Here is a 19,509-nt window from a genome sequence, read left to right as displayed (position 1 = left end):
AACTTTGCAAGATCTTTTTTTTTCCCATGAGAAGTTGAAATTGACTGATTGAACCTTTTTTTTTTTTTTGTACACTGCGGTGGAGGCCTAAAGCGAAAAGGTTTTATAAAACCCAGCTGAAGGCCTAGGACTGGGGCGACGGCGCGCGTGCCCACAGAGAGGGCTCTGAGTGCCACCTCTTGCACCCATGCCATAGGTTTGCCACCACTGTGGCCTACACCATTCCAGACAAGTGGCTGCCCAATTTCTACTTAAAAACCTCCAGCAATGGAGTACCCACAACCTCTGGAGGCAGGTTGTTCCACTGATTAATTTCTCCTTAGTTCTAGGTTGCTTCTCTCCTTGATTAGTTTCCATCCGTTGCTTCTTGTCCTGTCTTCAGGTGCTTTGGAGAATATCTTGACTCCTTCTTCTTTGGGGAAGCCCCTGAGATACTGGGAGACAATCCTTTTCACGGCGTTCCCCTTGCGAAATGTTTCTAATGTTGGTTTTAATCGTTTCAAAGCTTGGAATCCTGATTCGTTCTGATTGTAATGTTTCGTTTTCTGGGTCATCAAGGGCACTTTACAGAAGTTCGTGGACGACCTCTTCGAGACGATCTTCAGCACCGCACATCGGGGCAGTGCGCTGCCCCTGGCCATCAAGTACATGTTTGACTTCCTGGATGAGCAAGCCGATAAGCACAACATCCACGATCCTCACGTGCGGCACACCTGGAAGAGCAATTGGTGAGTGCTTCCAAAGAGCCCAGCATACCTGCCCTCCCAGCAGGACCAGGGAAGAGAAGGCCGTTTGGAGAAGGCTCTTAAAGTTTAAAGGAAAGTTTGGAGGGAGGGAGGGAAAAGAGAGGGGAAGGGAAGGAGGGAAAAAAAGGAAGGAAGGAAGGAAGGAAGGAAGGAAGGAAGGAAGAAAGAAAGAAAGAAAGAAAGAAAGAAAGAAAGAAAGAAAGAAAGAAAGAAAGAAAGAAAGAAAGAAAGAAAGAAAGAAAGAAAGATGAAGGAAGGAAGGAAGGAAGGAAGGAAGGAAGGAAGAAAGAAAGAAAGAAAGAAAGAAAGAAAGAAAGAAAGAAAGAGAAAAAGAAAGGAAAGGAAGAAAGAAAGGAAGGAAGGAAGAGAAAGAAAGAAAGAAAGAAAGGGAGGAAGGAAGAGAAAAGGAGGAAGGAAGAAAGAAGGAAGGAAGGAGAAAGAAAGAAAGGAAGAAAGGAAGAAAGAAAGAAAAAGGAAGGAAGGAAGGAAGGAAGAAAGAAGGAAGGAGGAAGGAAGAAAGAAAGAAAGGAAGGAAGAAAGAAAGAAAGAGAAAGGAAGGAAGAAGGAAGGAAGGAAGGAAGGAAGAAAAAAGGAAGGAAGAAGGAAGGAAGGAAGAAAAAAGGAAGGAAGAAGGAAGGAAGGAAGGAAGAAAGAAAAAAGAAAAAGAAAGAAAAAAAGGAAGGAAGAAGGAAGGAAGAAAAAGAAAGGAAGGAAGGAATAAAAAAGGAAGGAAGGAGGGAAGGAAGGAGGAAGGAAGAAAGAAAGAAAGAAAGAAAGAAAGAAAGAAAGAAGGAAGGAAGGAGGAAGGAAGAAAGAAAGAAAGAAAGGAAGGAAGGAAGGAAGGAAGGAAGAAAAAAGGAAGGAAGGAAGAGAAAGAAAGGAAGGAAGGAAGGAGAAGGAAGGAAGGAAGAAAAAGGAAGGAAGGAAGGAAGGAAGGAGAAAGAAAGAAAGAAAGAAACTTGGAACTAATAAAACATTAGCATATTATTAACATCATCTGTGGCACTCATTTAAGGCTGATTGAAGCCACTGGGGGGGGGCTTCTTTGAAGAGGGGGGGAAGGGGTGGGCGTTGAAAGCGGGATTAAAGGAATGGAGACATGGTTTTGAGCAGATTCAATTAATTCCATGTCCGTTTCCCCAACTTCTTTCTTCACGATGTTTTCTTGACTTATCGCCCGCTCCTCGCTGCAAAGAGAGCAACGCCCAGGGATTCAGCGAAATCAGAAACAGAGAATCATGAGGACATTAATAAAATAGCCAAGAAACGTCTTAGAAGGGATGGAGCTGGAGAACGTTTCTCTTTGGGTTATTGGGGAACATTTCTCTTGGATTAAAACAACGGCGGGCGTTAACACTTGGGAAGGTGGGTGAGGATGAAGGAGGAACCCTTTTGAGCTATGTTTTTTGTCCGCTCAGTCAAAACATCTGCCTAGAGGTGATCTAGAAATATCACTGTGAACTTCTCCAAGGTGGTGCCCTCCAGATGTATAATCAGAGCTGGAAGGGACCTCGGAGGTCTTCTAGTCCAACCCCCTGCTCAAGCAGGAGACCCTATACCATGGCTGTCCAGTCTCTTCTTAAAAAACCCCAGTCATGAAGCACCCACAACTTCTGGAGGCAAGCAGTTCCACTGGTTAATTGTCTCACTGTCAGGAAGTTTCTCCTTAGTTCCAGGTTGCTTCTCTCCTTGATGAGTTTCCATCCGTTGCTTCTTGGCCTGCCTTCGGGTGCTTTGGAAAATAAGTGGACCCCCTTTTCTTTGTGGCAGCCCCTCAAATGTTGGAACACTGGTATCATGGTCCCCCCCCTCGTCCTTCTCTTCGTTTGACCAATTCCTGCCACCGTTCTTCGTATGTTTTAGTCTCCAGGTCTTTGATCCTCTGAGTTGCTCTTCTCTGCACTTCTCCAAACTCCATTTGAATAAATGAATAAGTCCATTTTTCATAAGTCTCAACATCTTTTTTTTTTGTAAAGTGATGACCAAAACTGGATGCAATATTCCAAGTTGTGATGGCTTCCAAGTTGTCTCGCTCACAGCCAATATGACAGAAGGCTGATTTAACATTATGGACAGTGTCTAGGGAAGTGTTACGTGGCTTTGCGATTGTTGTTCAGTCGCTAAGTTGTGTCCAACCCCTCGTGATCCCACGGACCACAGCACGCCAGGACCCCCGTCTTCCACTGTCTCCTGGAGTTTGCCCAAATTCATGTTTGTTGTGTTGATCTAACCATCTCATCCTCTCCTGTTCCCTTCTCCTTTGGCCTCCAGTTGTAGGAATTCCTCGACTGACAAGTATTCCTTTAGTAGCACTTTTCAAAGTTACAACGGCACGGAAGAAAGGGATTTATGACCGTTTCCCCACACTTATGACCCATGAGCCAATCAATGGGGAAAGCCACATTCCTGTAACAAGCTTAACCACCGTGGTGACTCAGTTAACAACCTGGGCAGAAGAGGTGGTAAAATTGGGAATTGACTCGTTCAGCAGTCCCATCAGTTTAGGGATGGAAGTTCCATTTCTAACTGTGGTGGTAAGTCAAGGACGACTCGTATTTGAGTTTTAAACATAATAACACCTCCACATCTTGTCTTCTGTCTTTTGACTTCAGCTTGCCCTTGAGGTTTTGGGTGAACATGATCAAAAATCCGCAGTTTGTCTTCGACATTCACAAGAACAGCATCACAGATGCCTGCTTATCGGTGGTCGCACAAACCTTCATGGATTCCTGTTCAACCTCAGAGCATCGTTTGGGCAAAGATTCCCCGTCTAATAAACTGCTTTATGCCAAGGATATCCCCAGCTACAAGAACTGGGTAGAAAGGTAGGTCTGACTCTGTGTGTGTGTGTGTGTGTGTGTGTGTGTGTGTTCTCCCCTTCTCTCTCTCTCTCTGCTTTCTCTTCTCTTTCTTTTCGCTCTATTGTCTTTTCTCCTCTCTCTCTTCTCTCTCTCTTCATTCTGTATCTTCTCTCTCTGCTTTCTTTCTCCTCTCTCTCTCTTTTCTCTCTCTCAATCTTTTCTTTCTCTTCTCTCTCTCTCTTCTCTGTCCCTTCTCTCTCTCTGCTTTCTCTCTCTTCTTTCTTTTCTCTCTGCTCTCTGCTCTCTTCTTCTTTTTCTCTCTTCTCTCCCTCTTCATCCTGTCTCTCTCTCTTCTCTTTCTCTCTCTGTCCCTTCTCTCTCTCTGCTTTCTCTCTGCTCTCTCTTCTTATCTTTTTCTCTCTTCTCTCCCTCTTCATTCTATCTCTCTTTTTCCCCCCTCTCTCTTTTCTGTCTCTCTCAATCTCTTCTCTTTCTCTCGCTCTCTTCTCTTTCTCTCTCTCTTCTTTCTCTCTCTATAAGAGCATTACAGGTAGCTGTCAATTTACAAGACCACTGAAAAAAGTGGTCTCTTATGACTGTTTTTCACACTTACGACCGTTGCAGCATCCCTGTGTTCACGTGATCAAAATTTGGATACTTGTCAACTGCCTCATGACGGTTGCAACTGGCATGTACTTATGACAGTTGTAGGGTCCCGGGGGTCACGCGACCCCCCCCCCCTTTTGCAACCTTCCGACAAGCAAAGTCTACGGGGGGAAGCCAGATTCACTGAACAACCCCGTTGCTAACTTAACAACTGCAGCGATTCACTTAACAACTGTGGCAAGAAGGGTCGTAAAATGGGGCCAACACTCACGTAACAAACGGAAGGGAGGGAGGGAGGGAGGGAGGGAGGGAAGAATGGCAGGAGGCAGGCAGGAGGAAAGGAAAAAAGGAAGGAAGGAAGGAAGGAAGGAAGGAAGGAAGGAGGGAAGAATGGCAGGAGGCAGGCAGGAGGAAAGGAAAGAAGGAAGGAAGGAAAGAAGGAAGGAAGAAGGGAGGGAAGAGAAGGAGGGAAGAATGACAGGAGGCAAGCAGGAGGAAAGGAAAAAAGGAAGGAAGGAAGAAGGGAGGGAAGAGAAGGAGGGAAGAATGGCAGGAGGCAGGCAGGAGGAAAGGAAAAAGGAAGGAAGGAAGAGNAAGGAAGGAAGGAAGAAGGGAGGGAAGAGAAGGAGGGAAGAATGGCAGGAGGCAGGCAGGAGGAAAGGAAAAAGGAAGGAAGGAAGGAAGGAGGGAAGAGATGGAGGGAAGAATGGTGGGAGGGAGGGGGGAGAGAGGGGAAGGCGAAGGGAGGTTCCCAATGTTTCCTGTCAGATTCCCACAAGGAAATCCAATGGGGAAGCCGACAGGAAGTCAGAAGGCGCACCTGTTCCCTCTGTTGTTGTTGGGTTGTGTTTTTTTTTTGCCTGTCCTCGGTCATTCTTTTTCTCTGCTCAGGTAAGGCAATACCCCTCAAACCATGACCCAACAGGCACAGGTCGACTAGCTCATAATTAAATGTCTCCAAGAACATCACACCGCGCTATTAGCCTCCCAGCAGAATTCTCTCCTTTTTTTTGGCTCCGAGAATCAATGCGCTGGACAGTCCAAACCCACGCTGTTTCCTCTGACCGTTCCCTGGAGGACCCACAGCCTTCTCCTGGACCCAGATCAGAGAAGACAACTTGACCCTCACAACGCTGGCCTACCTAAATGAGCCCATCTCGCCTGCAGTCTGGTCAGTGACCCAGCCAGCCTCTGCGAAGCCCCCGCAACGTTTACTACCTCCTTCCCAGGGCTTGTAAGCAGCTAGCGTTTCCTCTCATCCTCGCGAGAACGTTGGCCTGGAGTGAAAACGGGAGCCTAATTAAGCCAGGGTATCTCCTGTGCTGCCTTCGGGTTGCTAAGCAACTGCATCAGTAGAAGCCGAAGTCCTCCATCCAATCCTAAAAAATAATTATCCGGTCAATTGGGAACACGGCCGCGCCTGAGTTGAGCAAAATAGCCTTTCATGTTGCCTACAACACAGAAGCCTTTAGCGGGCTTGGGCCTCTCTCTTCCTGACAAATGAGCTCACGCCAAGCTCGAAGAAAGGACGAGCGGCGGGGTGCTTCTCAAGCAACGGTACAAAAAACGGGAATGCCCGCTTCTTGAGGATTAACCGGCGCAGACTCGCCGAGCGGATTGAAGTGCCAATTGTTGGGAAAACAAAAAAAAATAGGAGCTGCTAAACATGCCATTAGAACAGGTCCCCAACACCCCCCCCCCCCGGTCTGTGGACCGGTACCAGGCCGTGGCATGCCAGCAACCGGTCTGCACAAACAAGCAAAGCCCCATTTAATGAAGAGAAGGACGAGGGGGGACATGATAGCAGTCTTCCAATATCTCAGGGGCTGCCCCAAAGAAGAGGGAGTCAAGCTATTCTCCAAGGCGTCTGAAGGCAGGACAAGAAGCAACGGATCATGGAAACTGATCAAGGAGAGAAGCAACCTAGAACTAAGAGAAACTTCCTGACAGTGAGGACAATTAACCAGTGGAACAACCTGCCTCCAGAAGCGGTGAATGCGCCAACACTGGAAGTTTTTAAGAAGAGACTGGGCAGCCATTTGTCTGAAATGGTATAAGGTTTCCTGCCTGAGCAGGGGGTTGGACTAGATGACCTCCAAGGTCCCTTCCAACTTTATTATTATTATTATTATTATTATTATTATTATTATTATTATTATTATTATTATTATTATTATTATTATTATTATCATCATCATCATCATCATCATCATCATCATCCACAGGATGCAGGCAGCACACAAAACCACGCGCCCTCCGGTCCGCGGAAAAATCTCTCTCCACAAAACCGGTGATCCCTAGTGCCCCAAAGGTTGGGGACCTCTGCATTAGAACATCGGCACATCTCTGAGGCCTCAATCTGCACTGGGCACAGGTAGTGCCTCAACGTACAATGGTTCATTTAGTGACCGAAACTAACAGTGGCACTGAAAAAAAAAAGGAACCGGTGACCGTTTTTCACACTTTCGACCGTTGTAGCCTCCCCACGGTCTCATGCTCAAAATTCAGACGCTTGGCAACTGGCATGTACTTATGACGGTTGCAGTGTCCTGGAGTCGTGTGATCCCCTTTTGTGATCTTCTGACAAGCAAAGTCAATGGGAGGAAGCCCGGTTCACTTCGCACCCGTGTTCTTCACTTAACGACTGCCGTGGTTCGCTTAACAACTGTGGCAAGGTAGGTCGTAAAATGGAGCCAAATTCATTTCTTGTTTAGTGGCTCAGTTGCTGTCGTAAGTCGAGGACGTCCTGTGTTTTCACATCTTTCCTCCACTGATGTTCAAGCAGCCTCTATTACCCACTACGATGTATCCGTTATTTGGATTTATTGCACAAATCAAGACAGCCTTTGTCGCGTCAGCCAAGTTGCTGCTTTGGGACATGCAACAAGGCCTTGCAAGCACGTACTAACTAAAGGAGTAGAGTTTACACTGCAGCCAGCCTCTAACACACACAGATGTTTCTGTTCCCTTGTCAAGTGGTCGCGGTTGCTATGGATGCTTTTTACATGAGGCCTTTAAATCTGTGTGCTTGAGCTCACAATAAATAATCACTTTGTTTGTTGGGGTGTCAAGTGGTCAAGGTTGAGAAGAGCTTCGGCTTCACCTGGTCTTTCCCAGCTGAGCTGTCTGTCTGGGAAGATTCCTGTATTACAGGCAGTAAACAATAAAGTAGCTAGATTAAACTCTACACAATGCGGGTCCGGCTGTTTGCAGTGGACAACACACATCGTCCTTGACTTACCAACGCAGTTGAGCCCAAAATTTATGTTGCTAAGGGAGGCGTTTGTGAGGTGAGCTTCGCCCCCATTTTACGGCTTTTCTTGCCATGGTCGTTAAGCGAATCCCTGCACTTCTTCCGTTCGTCACATGGCTGTCAGGCGAATCTGACTTCCCCGTTGACTTTGCTTGTCAGAAGGGCACAAAAGGGGATCACTGCGACCGTCATAAATACAAAGCGGTTACCCAGCGTCTGAATTTTGATCACGAGATGCTGCAATGGTTGTGTGAAAAACGGTCATAAGTCCCTTTTTTCCAGAGCTGTTGTAACCCTGGAACAGTCATTCAACAAACTGTTGTAAGTCGGCGACTACCTATATAATAGACCCGTGGTGGCGAACCTATGGCACGCGTGCCACAGGTGGCACGCAGAGCCCTCTCTGTGGGCATGCGTGCCGTCGCCCCAGTCCCAGGCCTTCAGCTGGGTTTTATAAAACTTTTTCGCTTTAGGCCTCCGCCGCCGTGTGGAAAAAAAAAAAGGTTCAATCAATCAATCAATTTCAACTTCTCGCAGGAAAAAAAAAGATCTCGTAAAGTTGGAATTGATTGATTGAACTTTTTAGTCCCACCCAGTCTGCCGTTACCACTGGAGCCAAGCCTACCCAATGGGCCACACCCACCCAATGGGCCACACCCACCCGGCACCTGACTATACATAAGTGGGTTTTGAGTTGCAGTTTGGGCACTCGGTCTCTAAAACGTTCGCCATCACTGTAATAGACCCTTGAGCTCAAATGTCCCGTGTTGATATCCTTAGTAATGTGGGCATCAGCCCCGCTGTCTTCTGCTAGTTGGATTTCAACCAGTGGACCACCCCCAAAACAGGTTGGCGTCACTAGGTTGCCACCATCACCTGGTTGAGTTTTCTTTGACTTCGTGGTTCTTCAGAGCTTCTGACGAAGACTTTGGTGCCCCCTTGCACCTGAACGGCAGAGCGGTTGCGTAAATATGTCATTCCCCCGTAATTGCCATCTTCTGTCTGCAACACATGGTCTCATTAACGGCGTTTTATATGCTAAATGATTATTAACGAGCTTTGTAATGAGCGACAGCAGCAACCCCCTCCAAAGGCCCTCACAAGATAATTAGCTCCATGCCACAGCGAAAAAACAAAAAAAAACACAGGACCACCCTGGTAGATTACAGCACGAGGAGAGGCGATAATCGTTAATGAAGTTTCGCATTTCGATGAGCTGTCAAACCAAGTCAAAGGAAGGAAAGGCTTCCTCGTGGCGCAGGCACACATGGGCTTCTGCGCGCCGAGAGTTGGCCGGAAGCCTCTGGGGGTATCTTGTACAAAAGCCATCTTTGCAACGTTGCCAAACTTACAACAGGTTGTCCAAGTGCAGAGAAGAGCAATTGAGATGATTAAAGGCCTGGAGACTAAAACATATGAAAAAAGGCATATGCAGGAATTGGGTATGGCTAGAAGGCCAGATCCTGAAGCTGAAACTCAAGTCCTTTGGCCACCTAATGAGAAGGAAGGACTCACTGGAGAAGAGCCTGATGCTGGGAAAGATGGAGGGCAAGAGAAGAAGGGGACGACAGAGAAGGAGGTGGCTGGATGGAGTCACTCAAGCAGTAGGCGTGAGCTTCAATGGATTCCAGAAGATGGTAGAGGACAGGAAGGCCTGGAGGAACGTTGCCCATGGGGTCGCGATGGGTCGGACACGACTTCGCAACTAACAACAAGAACAAAGTCTAGAGTAAAGAAGGACTGAAGACGTTCCACTTATTAATTGTCCTCACTGTCGGGAAGTTTCTCCTTAGTTCCAGGTTGCTTCTCTCCTTGATGAGTTTCCATCCGTTGCTTCTTGTCCTGCCTTCAGGCGCTTTGGAAAATAGCTTGACTCCCTCTTCTTTGTGGCAGCCCCGCAGATATTGGAACCCTGCTGTCACGTCACCCCTACTCCTTTTCATGAAACCCTGTTGTACACTGCTTTCTTCCTTAACTATCTTGGTTAACTTCAATATAAATATTGATCCTTTTAATGTTTTATGTTATTTGATCTTCTTGTAAGCCGCCTGGAGTCTCTGGATGGCGAGACGGGTAAAGAAATGCTCTTTAAAATATCCCAGCTCTTGCCTGAAGCCCAGCGGGCCGTTAAGAGTCCTTCCTCAACTGGAGAAGTCAATTACACAAACACAAATTGTCAGCCCGTGTCCTCCAGGCCTCTTTCCGAGGGAAGCTTGACGGCTCCAGAGTAATAGAGGTATCTCCCAGCCTTTGACAGGAATAAGCACCCAGAGCCAGCTCTTTGCAAATTAATCTGTCGTGCCATCCTGGATGGCGTTCAAGGTTGATGTTGGAAGAGGTTCACAAGGGCCGTCTCTTGCTGGCTGTCTCTCCCAGGACAGAAGAGCACCTGAGTTATGACAGGAGAAGGAGGGAGAGCGGAAGAGAAGAGGGACGCAGGAGAAACTATCAGAGCTGAACAGCTAGGTCAGGGCTTTTCAACCTTGTCACCCATTGTACCACTTTTAGGATACGGCAACATCCGAGTACCACCAGTCGCCTAGCAAGGTGTCAAAAACTTGATGACCAAAAAAAAAAAAAAAAGGAAAAAAGTGATAAAGTACAGGTAGTCCTCGACTTACAAGAGTTCGCTTAGTGATTGTTCGAAGTTACAATGGCACTGAAAAAAGTGCCCCCCAAGCCACAACTGAGCAAGACACCTGTCTGCCCGCCCGCCCGCGCTCTTCCTCCTGTCCGAGGTTTTCATTGTTGCGAGCATTTCTGTTGAGGATTGGCAGCGAGGGTAGGGGGGGGTAAGTCCCTTTTTTTCAGCGCCATTGTAACTTTGAACGGTCACTAAATGAACTGTTGTAAGTCAAGGACCTACCTGTAATAGGTTGCTCTCTCCAACATCAGCGGTGTCCCCCTCCAAGTCCCCTTCTCCTAACCTGTGGATCGCTACGGTTTTTGCACCCCAACAATTGCTGACATGACCATCTTTGGACCAAAAGGCTAGGCTCAAATTTGAATTAGCTTGAATTTCTTTTTCCGGGGGGGGTGTCCTTTATTCTAAAACCACCCAGCTATTGGAGGCAGGCCTGGAGAAAGTCAGCTAGCTCAGAGGCCCCCAACCTTTGGGGCACCAGGGACCGGTTCCGTGGAGAGAGGTTTTTCCGCGGACCGGAGGGTGTGTGGATTTGTGTGCTGCCTGCTTGTTTGTGCAGACCGGTTGCTGGCATGCTGCGGCCCGATACTGGTCCACGGCCCTGGGGTTGGGGACCCTAAGCTAGCAGATACTGACTGAACATTTTGCAATATACCACACTTTACACGTCGCAGCGATGACCCATTGCCAGCCAGCTCTGCCCTCCCTGCTGTTACAAAGATGGTTAGATCAGGGGCAGTCTTGTTACAGGCTGCAAACACACAAACAAACACCCCCTCCCCTTATCATAGATTAGCTTGGATTTGGCAAGCGTTCAAGCTACTCTGCTGCCAGCTCTCCAGTCTATGCAACAGGCCAGAAGAAAACCGGGTTTGGATAGTCAATCCGATCATTTGCATTTCTCTCCCAAGAGGGAAGTTAAAAGGGAACGTTCCACTGGGTTGATTCTGATTCACTGAGTGCCTCAAAGCGGTTCATAAACAGTTCACAACACAGCCCGCCTCTCCAAAGTGGATTATGTCACTGTTGGTTTTCTTGCGCGAGCACCATTCATTTTTAATCGGGTATAATACCCGCACGCGTTCTCATGTTCCACTCAGCAGGATCAGCGAGCAGGGAATATTTATAAAGTGCATGACTGCCTTTCAGCAGGTCATTTTGGAGGAGCAGAAGTCACTCTCCTCCTGGCCTGGAACCTACAATGCTGTGTGTGGGGACTCGGTTTTCCCCACTATAACAGACAAAAGAGTGCAGAGAAGAGCAACAAAGATGATCAGGGGACTGGAGGCTAAAACATATGAAGAACGGTTGCTGGAATTGGGTATGTCTGATTTAATGAAGAGAAGGACGAGGGGGGACATGATAGTAGTCTTCCAATATCTCAGGGGCTGCCCCAAAGAAGAGGGAGTCAAGCTCTTCTCCACAGCACCTGAAGGCAGGACAAGAAACAACGGATGGAAACTAATCAAGGAGAGAAGCAACCTGGAACTACGGAGAAACTTCCTGACAGTGAGAACAATTAACCAGTGGAACAACCTGCCTCCAGAAGCGGTGAATGCTCCAACACTGGAAGTTTTTAAGAAGAGACTGGACAGCCATTTGTCTGAAATGGTATGGGGTTTCCTGCCTGAGCAGGGGGTTGGACTAGATGACCTCCAAGCTCCCTTCCATGTTATTCTATATTCTAAACGCACTCATCCGTTCCAAAAGAAGCTTGGGGTTGAACTGTTTTCTACATAAGTAGAAAAACACCCTATACAAAATGAAAAATAACAAGAGGAAAAACAATAAAATAATATAATAACACCCCCCTATACACACACACACATACACTACTCCATGACAACCCCCGATTTGGTGTTCTTGCCGGAGCAGTGCCTGCCTCACTTAGCAACAGAAATTGGGAGCACAGTTGTAGTCGTAAGTCAAGGACTACGTGTCCTGAAATTAGACAGAGGTCACAAATTGGTCATTTCTATTTTAAAATCCATTTGGCAGGGGTGACCGTCGAACGAAGGGAAGGAACCAAACTCTGCAGGTGACTTTGACGGCTTCACCTGTCCTCTATTTCAGCTCCTGCTTTTTTTCTTTTCTTTTTTTTCACCTTCTCTCTCTCTGTGGACTTCCAAACTCTGGATGCTCCTGGGGAGAACGACAGGGACCGCGTGTGGAACATGTGCGACTCTATCTCAGCAGGCGTGCGAAACGTCAGATTGCGGGAATTAAAAATGTAAATGATGGCGTCTAATTAACCAGTTGACAGCGGAGCCCAGCTGCCGGTGACAGTGACAGATTACCTTCTGCAAATCCTGTCCTCCACGGCCCAAACAGACTTAAAAGCCGGGGAGAAGCAGGGGACACCCCTGAAGTAGCAGCCTCCTGAAAAAGCCCAGGTCCCCGCGCACAAATCTTTGCACCGCATTAAGGGGGGTGTCAAAGCCGTGTTAGCTGCAATAAGGTGTTGCACCTGAGAGCAGACAACGATTGTGCTCGCAACCCTGCTCACTAAATTCCTCCATTTTCTACACGGCTAAGCTCTCAACTTATGAACAAAAGTGGGACTGGAATTTTCATTGTTAAGCAAGGCAGGCGTTGAGCGAGCAGGGCCCGATTTTATGGCCCTTTTGGCCCGTGGTTGGTAAGCGAATCACTGCGGTTGTTAAGCGAGTCATATGGTCGTTAAGCGAATCCAGATTCCCCCCATTGACTGCTTGTCAGAAGCTGGCTGGGGAAGGTCGTAGATGGAGGTCACAGGACCCACTTTCCCCTGCGCGATCCTGCAACCGTCGTAAATACCGGCCAGTTGTCAATTGCCCGAATTTTGATCCCATGATTCGGAGGGATTCTGTAACAGTTGTAAGGACAAGAACTGGTTGTAAGTCACTTGTTATGGTGGCGTTGTAACTTTGATTGATTGCTCAATGAAGGGTTGTAAGTCCAGGACTATCTGAGAAGGATGCTACATGTAGTGTTCTCTAGCCCAGGGGTCTCCAACCCCCAGACCGCAGCTCAATACTGGGCTGTGCCCCATTCAGAACCGGGCTGCACGAATGATTGGCTGGCACATGTGTGCTGCTTGACTTGCGCAAGCGACAGGTTGGTTCTCCTTTCCCTCCCTCCGGTTGGGCCGCCAAGCCATAAAGGTTGGGCACCAGAAATGGGGAATCTGTGGGCCTGTATCTTTTCTTGGGGTCGTCTAGATCAGAGGTCCCCAACCTTTTGGGCACCAAGGACCAGTTTCCATGGAGAGAGGTTTTTCCACGGACCAGAGGGTGTGTGGTTTCGTGTGCTGCCTGCATCCCGCGGATGGGGCTTTGCTTGTTTGTGTGGACCGGTTGCTGGCATGCCGTGGCCCGGTACTGGTCCATGGACCGGGGGTTGGGGACCCCTGGTCTAGATCTTCTTCTGTTGACTAACACTGGAAATGATGAGCAAAACTCATTCTTGGAAGAGTGGGAGCGCGTCAGCGAAATGGAAATATAGAGGGAATGTGTGCTAATGGGGCACCTTTGGAGTGCTCAATGTCAAGGTTCCGACTGACAAACCCAAACAAACAACTTTGAGACATAGAATTCCCCTTCCCATCCCTGAACAGGGATGGGAAATGTTCATTGCCCAATTAGGTGCAATTACATTGTTATGAGAAAATGTCTCTGAGTAGAGTCGGACACCTGATGAATCGTCCTTGATTCTCAAGGTCTGCCTTCTTTATCTTTGTAGCCTGCATTCCAATTCCCCATCCTCCCCCCAAGTTCATTGGCAAGCTAAGAAGCGATCTCTGTACATCAAGCCTTTTCTTTATGGGGGTCTCACCCTTTTTGTTTTATTCCCCACCAGGTACTACTCAGATATAGGCAAGATGCCAGCGATTAGCGACCAGGATATGAATGCGTATCTAGCTGAGCAATCGCGTATGCACATGAACGAGTTCAACACCATGAGCGCACTCTCCGAGATCTACTCGTACGTGGGCAAGTACAGCGAAGAGGTGAGCGTGGGGCGGTGAGGCCTGGCTGTCCCAAAGGGCGAACTGACATTTTGTTTTGGCCTTCAGCCACTTCTATGGTCTTCTTGTGAAATAAAAGCCGGAGGACAATTGTTGTTTCGCAATTGGTTGTCTTTCGATTCCGGGCATAAATGTTCTGCAAATCGTTTCCTGGAAATAGAACTCCTCAGCGATTTAGATGGGTGGACTTCACAGGGCTGGTTGGGGGATCATGGGAGTTGAAGTCCACTCATCTTAAACCCAATTTTCAGGAGGCAACTGGACTTCCTTGTTTTTCCCTTGAAGACGTTTCGCTTCTCATCCCAGAAGCATCTTCAGCTCTGACTGGATGGTGGGGAACGGGAAGACTTATACTCCTTGCAGACAGCTGGTCATTTGCATCCTTTTAGAGCAGGGGCCCCCAACCTATGGGCAACGGCCCAGTATCGGGCTGTGGGCTCTTGGCCAGTGGGCCGCGGAAATGGCTGGCCAGGGCGTGCACCCGTGGGCGCTCATTCCCTCCCACTCGCGCCCACGGCCCCATTTGCATATGCATGTAGGTGTGAACGGGGACACTAGCATGGGTGTGTATGCGTGCCCCATTTGCGCATGCGCGAACAGGCCGCTAGCACAGGGTGTGTGCAGGGCCCGTTTGTGCATGCACGAATGGGCGCTAGCTTCCGCGGGGGTGGTTCGCACATGTGCATGGTGCCAGCGCGTGCCACATGCACGAACACGGCCGCTACTACTGCACCAGTGGGCGTGGCCCCGTTTGCGTGCGTGCGTGCACACAGCAATTTGGAAGCTCTCCCCTCTGGACTGCCAGCCTGGAAAGGTTGGGGAACTCTGTTCTAGAGAGTCGTCGAGGCCATTTGAAACTTTATCTGTTCCAAGAAGGCTCCATACCCATTTGCACCACTCAGGTGACCTTGGGAGCATAACGACTCCAGGCTGATTCCTCTCTTGACGACTCCTCCAGGCTTTGCCTCTCCTTCTCCTACAACTCATGCTTACGGACCTCTAAGACAAAGGTCCCCAGCCTTTCTCGGTTGGTGGATCGGAGGTAAAGGGAGGAGGAAGCATTTTATGCGTGTGCACGCACACAATGCAGACAGGGCGGCGCTAGCCCTGCCCCATTTTTGCGCCATGTGGCGCACTGTTTTCACGCCAAGTGGTGCGGCGCCCCTTTTCAACACAGCCATGATGCTAGCTCAAGTGGGGGTGAGTGCCCACACATGTCCGTGCACCGGCCAGCCTGTCCCGCAGCCCGATGGCCAGCAGACCATAGCCTTGTAGTGGGCCCTGGCCCACAGGTTGGGAACCCCTGCTCTAAGATGTATCCATCCATCCGTACATACATACTGTCATGCCTCCATCGGAGCCTGAATCTGCGGAGAAAAATGAACTGGAATGGGACCCTGTGGAGGTTGAGGGAGAGGTGTCTGTGGCTTCAGAGAAATGTGGGGAAGAGCAGGCCGAGGCAGGCCAGGGCCCTTCAGGAGTGGGACAGGAGGAACAGGAGAGGCAGAGTTCAGGTGATGAGCAAGGGCCACCCCCACCTGATCCCAGAGCACAGAGAGTGGAGAGAAGGAGGGAACAACACAGGCAGGCTCAGCTACTCCGGAGGAGAGCATCCCGCCCTTCTCCACAAGGAACACCTGGAGACTGGGATTTAAGGAGACGCTGTGGGGAGAGGTATTTGTCGGGAACAAATGCTGATTCTTGGAGTGTTGTGTGTTGTTGCTGATCTCTTGTTCTGTGACTTCTGTTTGGAAACCTGGAAACTCGGACTATTGGATTGACTGACCACGTTACTTGAATGTTGAAAGACCTCGGACTGTATTTCGGCTTCTCTCTTTTAAAAACTGTTCAGGCGAGCTAGGATTCAAACAGACTCGTTCAGTTTACGTTGTCTTCCTTGTTATCTCTATGGCCTTAAGTACTTTCCTATGCTAGTCAGACTGTATTTGAACCTACTTTCAGCCAGAGTCGGCTGAAGGGGTGTGTGTGTGTCCTTTTGTTGGAGGCTTGCCAGCAAAAGTGGGAGCGTTTGGGGGAAATTTGGAGCAATAAAAGAACGGTTTGAATTGGCAGCTGACTGCATTGCCTCTGTGCTGTGCCCTGGGTCATCACACACACATACATCCAGTACATATATACATCCCTTGGGTGGTTCCTTTCAGCTGGACACAAGCCCCGTCCACTACTAACACCTTTCTCCTGTCTCCCTTTTGCACAGATCCTGGGAGCCCTCGATCAGGACGACCAAGCCGGCAAGCAGAAACTCACCTACAAACTTGAACAAGTTATAACCCTCATGAGCATAGACAGCTGAGAACTGCCCCCCCCACTAGAGGACTTTTCCGGGAGGGATCGACACAAACAAATGAACACACACGCACGCACACACACACACAAACACAAAACACAAAAAAAAACCAAGCCGTGCCTCAGTCCAGTTTTTTTCATCAAGTGCAAGTTTCCAACTTGGCTGCCAAGGAGAGTCGCCAGAAGACGCTTTGAAGTCTCTGAGCCTCGCCCGCCGGACCCACCAACCCCGAGGAACATGTCCTCAAGGATTTGAGGAACATCTCTAAGGAGGACTCCTTAAAGGCAGGGAGGGTCCAGGTGAGGACCCCGAGGTTCCTCTTTGGTGGCCACCAGAATGTACCACTGCCTGCTCCATGAACCGAGCGGGAGTAACGTTGGGGTTCACCTCCATCATGCTTTGCTGCTTTGAGGGCACGCCGACCTCGGGCTCACCGGTGCCGAACGGAGCCCAGGGTTCATGCCAGAAGCTGTGCCAGGAGAGATTTCCTCTCTTGCCTTCAGAAGTCCCCACCGGTGTGTGGGGTGGGGGGAAAAAACCCCCCACAAAACTTCATCTCCAGTGGCTGCCTCTCCTCAATCTTTGCCCTCAAGAGGAAAAACGGAGAGGTTGCTGCAGAGGAACGTCGTGGATAGAAGGCCCTCAGCGACCTGTGAACCGAGAGGATTGTCCACCAATCTCTGGAGATTGGGTGGAGAAGGGAAGTCTGCCTTTCCCCTCTTCCCATCTTCTGATTTTTCATACGGTTTCCTTCTTTCTTTTTTTTTTCCTGTTCGGTTTGGTTTGGGGGATCAATCATGGTTACTTGCATTGGCCGTGTCGACGGAAAGAGAGCTGCTTCTCGCAATCCTAGGTCATCCGCGTCCCCCACCTGTTCCTTCTCCAGTTGCGTCGACAAGCACTTCAGATCCTTTTGCTTCTCCTCCTTAAACCAGCAATGTCGTCTCTGCTGGGGGAAAGGCAGCTCAACCTGAGTTGGGGCCTGCCCTTGAAGACTCCCCAAAGGATATCTCCCGTTTTGTCTCTCTGGATGACCTTCGTAAACCACAAGGCCCAGAAATAAGAGCCAGCGTTCTAGATAAGGCCGAGGCCCCGAGCCCGGAATTGGAGGTGGGGCGGTTGAAGATAAAGAGTTTCTTATTGTGTGTGTGTGTGTGTGTGTGTCGTAACCATGCCTTTCCCAACGAAATGGAAGTTGCGATGGCCGTAATAGGATCTGTTCACTTTCCTACCGGGTCTTCCTCTGCGGAACCATCATTACAGCTGGGATAATCAGTCAATCAGAATAGAGCTGGGAGGGACCTTTGAGGTCTTCTAGTCCAGCCCCTTGCTTAAGCAGGAGACGCTATACCATTTCAGACAGGTGACTATCCAGTCTTTTCTTAAAAACCTCCGGTGATGGAGCACCCAAGACTTCTGGTGGCATGCTGTTCCACTGGTTGGTTTTTCTCACTGTGAGGAAGCTTCTCCTTAATTCCAGGTTTCTTCCCTCCCTTTCTTCCTTCTTTTACCTTTCTTTCTCTCCTTCCTCCCTCCCTTCCTTCTCTACTTTCTTCCTTCTTCCTATTTACCTTTCTCCTTTCCTTCCTTTCCTCCCTCCCTTCATCCCTTCTTTTGCCTTTCTTCTTTCTCTCCTTCCTTCCTTCCTTCCTTCTTTCCTTCCTCCCTTTCTTTTCCCTATTCCTCCCTCCCTCCCTTCTTTGTTTCCTACTTTCTGCCTTTCACCTCTTATTTTCTCCCTTCCTTCCCTATTCCTCCCTCCCTCCCTCCCTCCCTTTCTTTCCTACTTTCTGCCTTCCACCTCTTATTTTCCTCCCTCCCTTCCTTTCCTTTCCTTCCTTTCCTATTCCTCCCTCTCTTTCTTCCTTTTTTCCTACTTTCTGCCTTTCACCTCTTCTTCCTTCCTTCCTTCCTTCCTTCCTCCCTCCCTCCCTCCCTCCCTCCCTCCCTCAAAACAATTCTGATTTGATCCAGGAAAACATCTTACACTTCTCTGTGCCAATAACAACAGCTCCAAACTACGGTAGCTGTGATCAAATCACTCCATTTCTGAATTCAGTGTTCCACAACTTCTTTCTCCAGTTTTCAGTCTCATTTTCCTACAAATTCCGCTGAGACCTCGGTTCCCCAATTGTGCATCTTGCACGGACTCGGGCCAGCTAAAGCAGGGGTCCCCAACCCCCGGGTCTGTGGACCGGTACCGGTCTGCGGCACGCCAGCAACTGGTCCGCACAAACAAGCAAAGCCCCATCCGCGGGATGCAGGCAGCACACAAAACCACACACCCTCCGGTCCACGGAAAAACCTCTCTCCACTGGTGCCCCAAAAGTTGGGGACTTCTGATCTCAAGGATCCTCTGCTTTTAAATAAATCCAGAGCTGTGTGAAATTTAGCAAGCTGTAGATGGATGCAACTGCTGAACGTGGAAACCGGTAGGGAAGTGAAAGAAATCCCAGGGATTAATCTCCCTATCGTTACAGGCAGTCCTCGACTTATAACTGTTCATTTAGTGACCATTCCAAGCTGCAACAGCGCTAGAAAAAGTGACTTAACGACCGTTTTTCACGGTTACGACCGTTGCAGCATCCCCGTGGGCAGGTGATCAAAAATTCAGCCACCTGGCAACCGGCTCCTATTTATGACGGTTGCAGCGTCCCGGGGTCATGTGATCTCCTTTTACGACCTCCTGACAAGCAAAGTCAATGGAGGGGAGAAGCCAGATTCGTTTAATGACGACATTATTAACTTAACCACTGCGGTGATTCGCTTAGCAACGGTAGGAAGAAAAGTCGTAAAAATGGGGCAAAAGATACCTGTCTTGCTTAGCAAGGTAAACTGTGGTCGTAAGTCGAGGACTGTCTGTATGAGAAATTTTGCATTCAGTAGACCTTTTTGTTCAAGGGCTTGACTGTAATTCTGGATATGTTTTGTCCGACATGCTGAAGCTGGTTGTTTAAAAATTTGGCAGCCCCCTTCAAACTTCTCGGTTAATTTTTTAATTTTTTCCTTGTGGATCGTTCTCCCGTGGGATACCGTCTCGCTCCTACCCTGCCCGTTTGCTGGTTTATGGTTTATTGTATGATGTGACACTAGAAGGTGAGGCAGTTTGGTAACCGGGCTTAACTGTGTTGTGCTTCAGAGAGCA

General features: G+C 48.8%; 1 protein-coding gene across 1 annotated transcript; it reads left to right on the top strand.

Annotated features, from left to right (window-relative positions):
• Window positions 1-558: 558 nt before the first annotated feature.
• Window positions 559-16,370, top strand: LOC107299319 (plexin-A4-like; the record flags this gene model as incomplete). The annotated part of the gene is made up of 4 exons (XM_015828681.1): window positions 559-728; window positions 3,359-3,571; window positions 13,888-14,038; window positions 16,275-16,370. Coding segments are annotated over 4 exons (630 nt in total), but the record flags the coding sequence as incomplete, so codon positions are not given.
• Between the last annotated feature and the right edge of the window lie 3,139 nt (window positions 16,371-19,509).

This window comes from Protobothrops mucrosquamatus, unplaced genomic scaffold (genome assembly GCF_001527695.2).
Source record: "Protobothrops mucrosquamatus isolate PMUCROS unplaced genomic scaffold, P.Mucros_1.0 scaffold4796, whole genome shotgun sequence".
In the NCBI taxonomy this organism is placed as follows: Eukaryota; Metazoa; Chordata; class Lepidosauria; order Squamata; family Viperidae; genus Protobothrops; species Protobothrops mucrosquamatus.
Note: the sequence above shows the minus strand (reverse complement) of the source record. Positions and strands in the feature narration are given on the sequence as shown.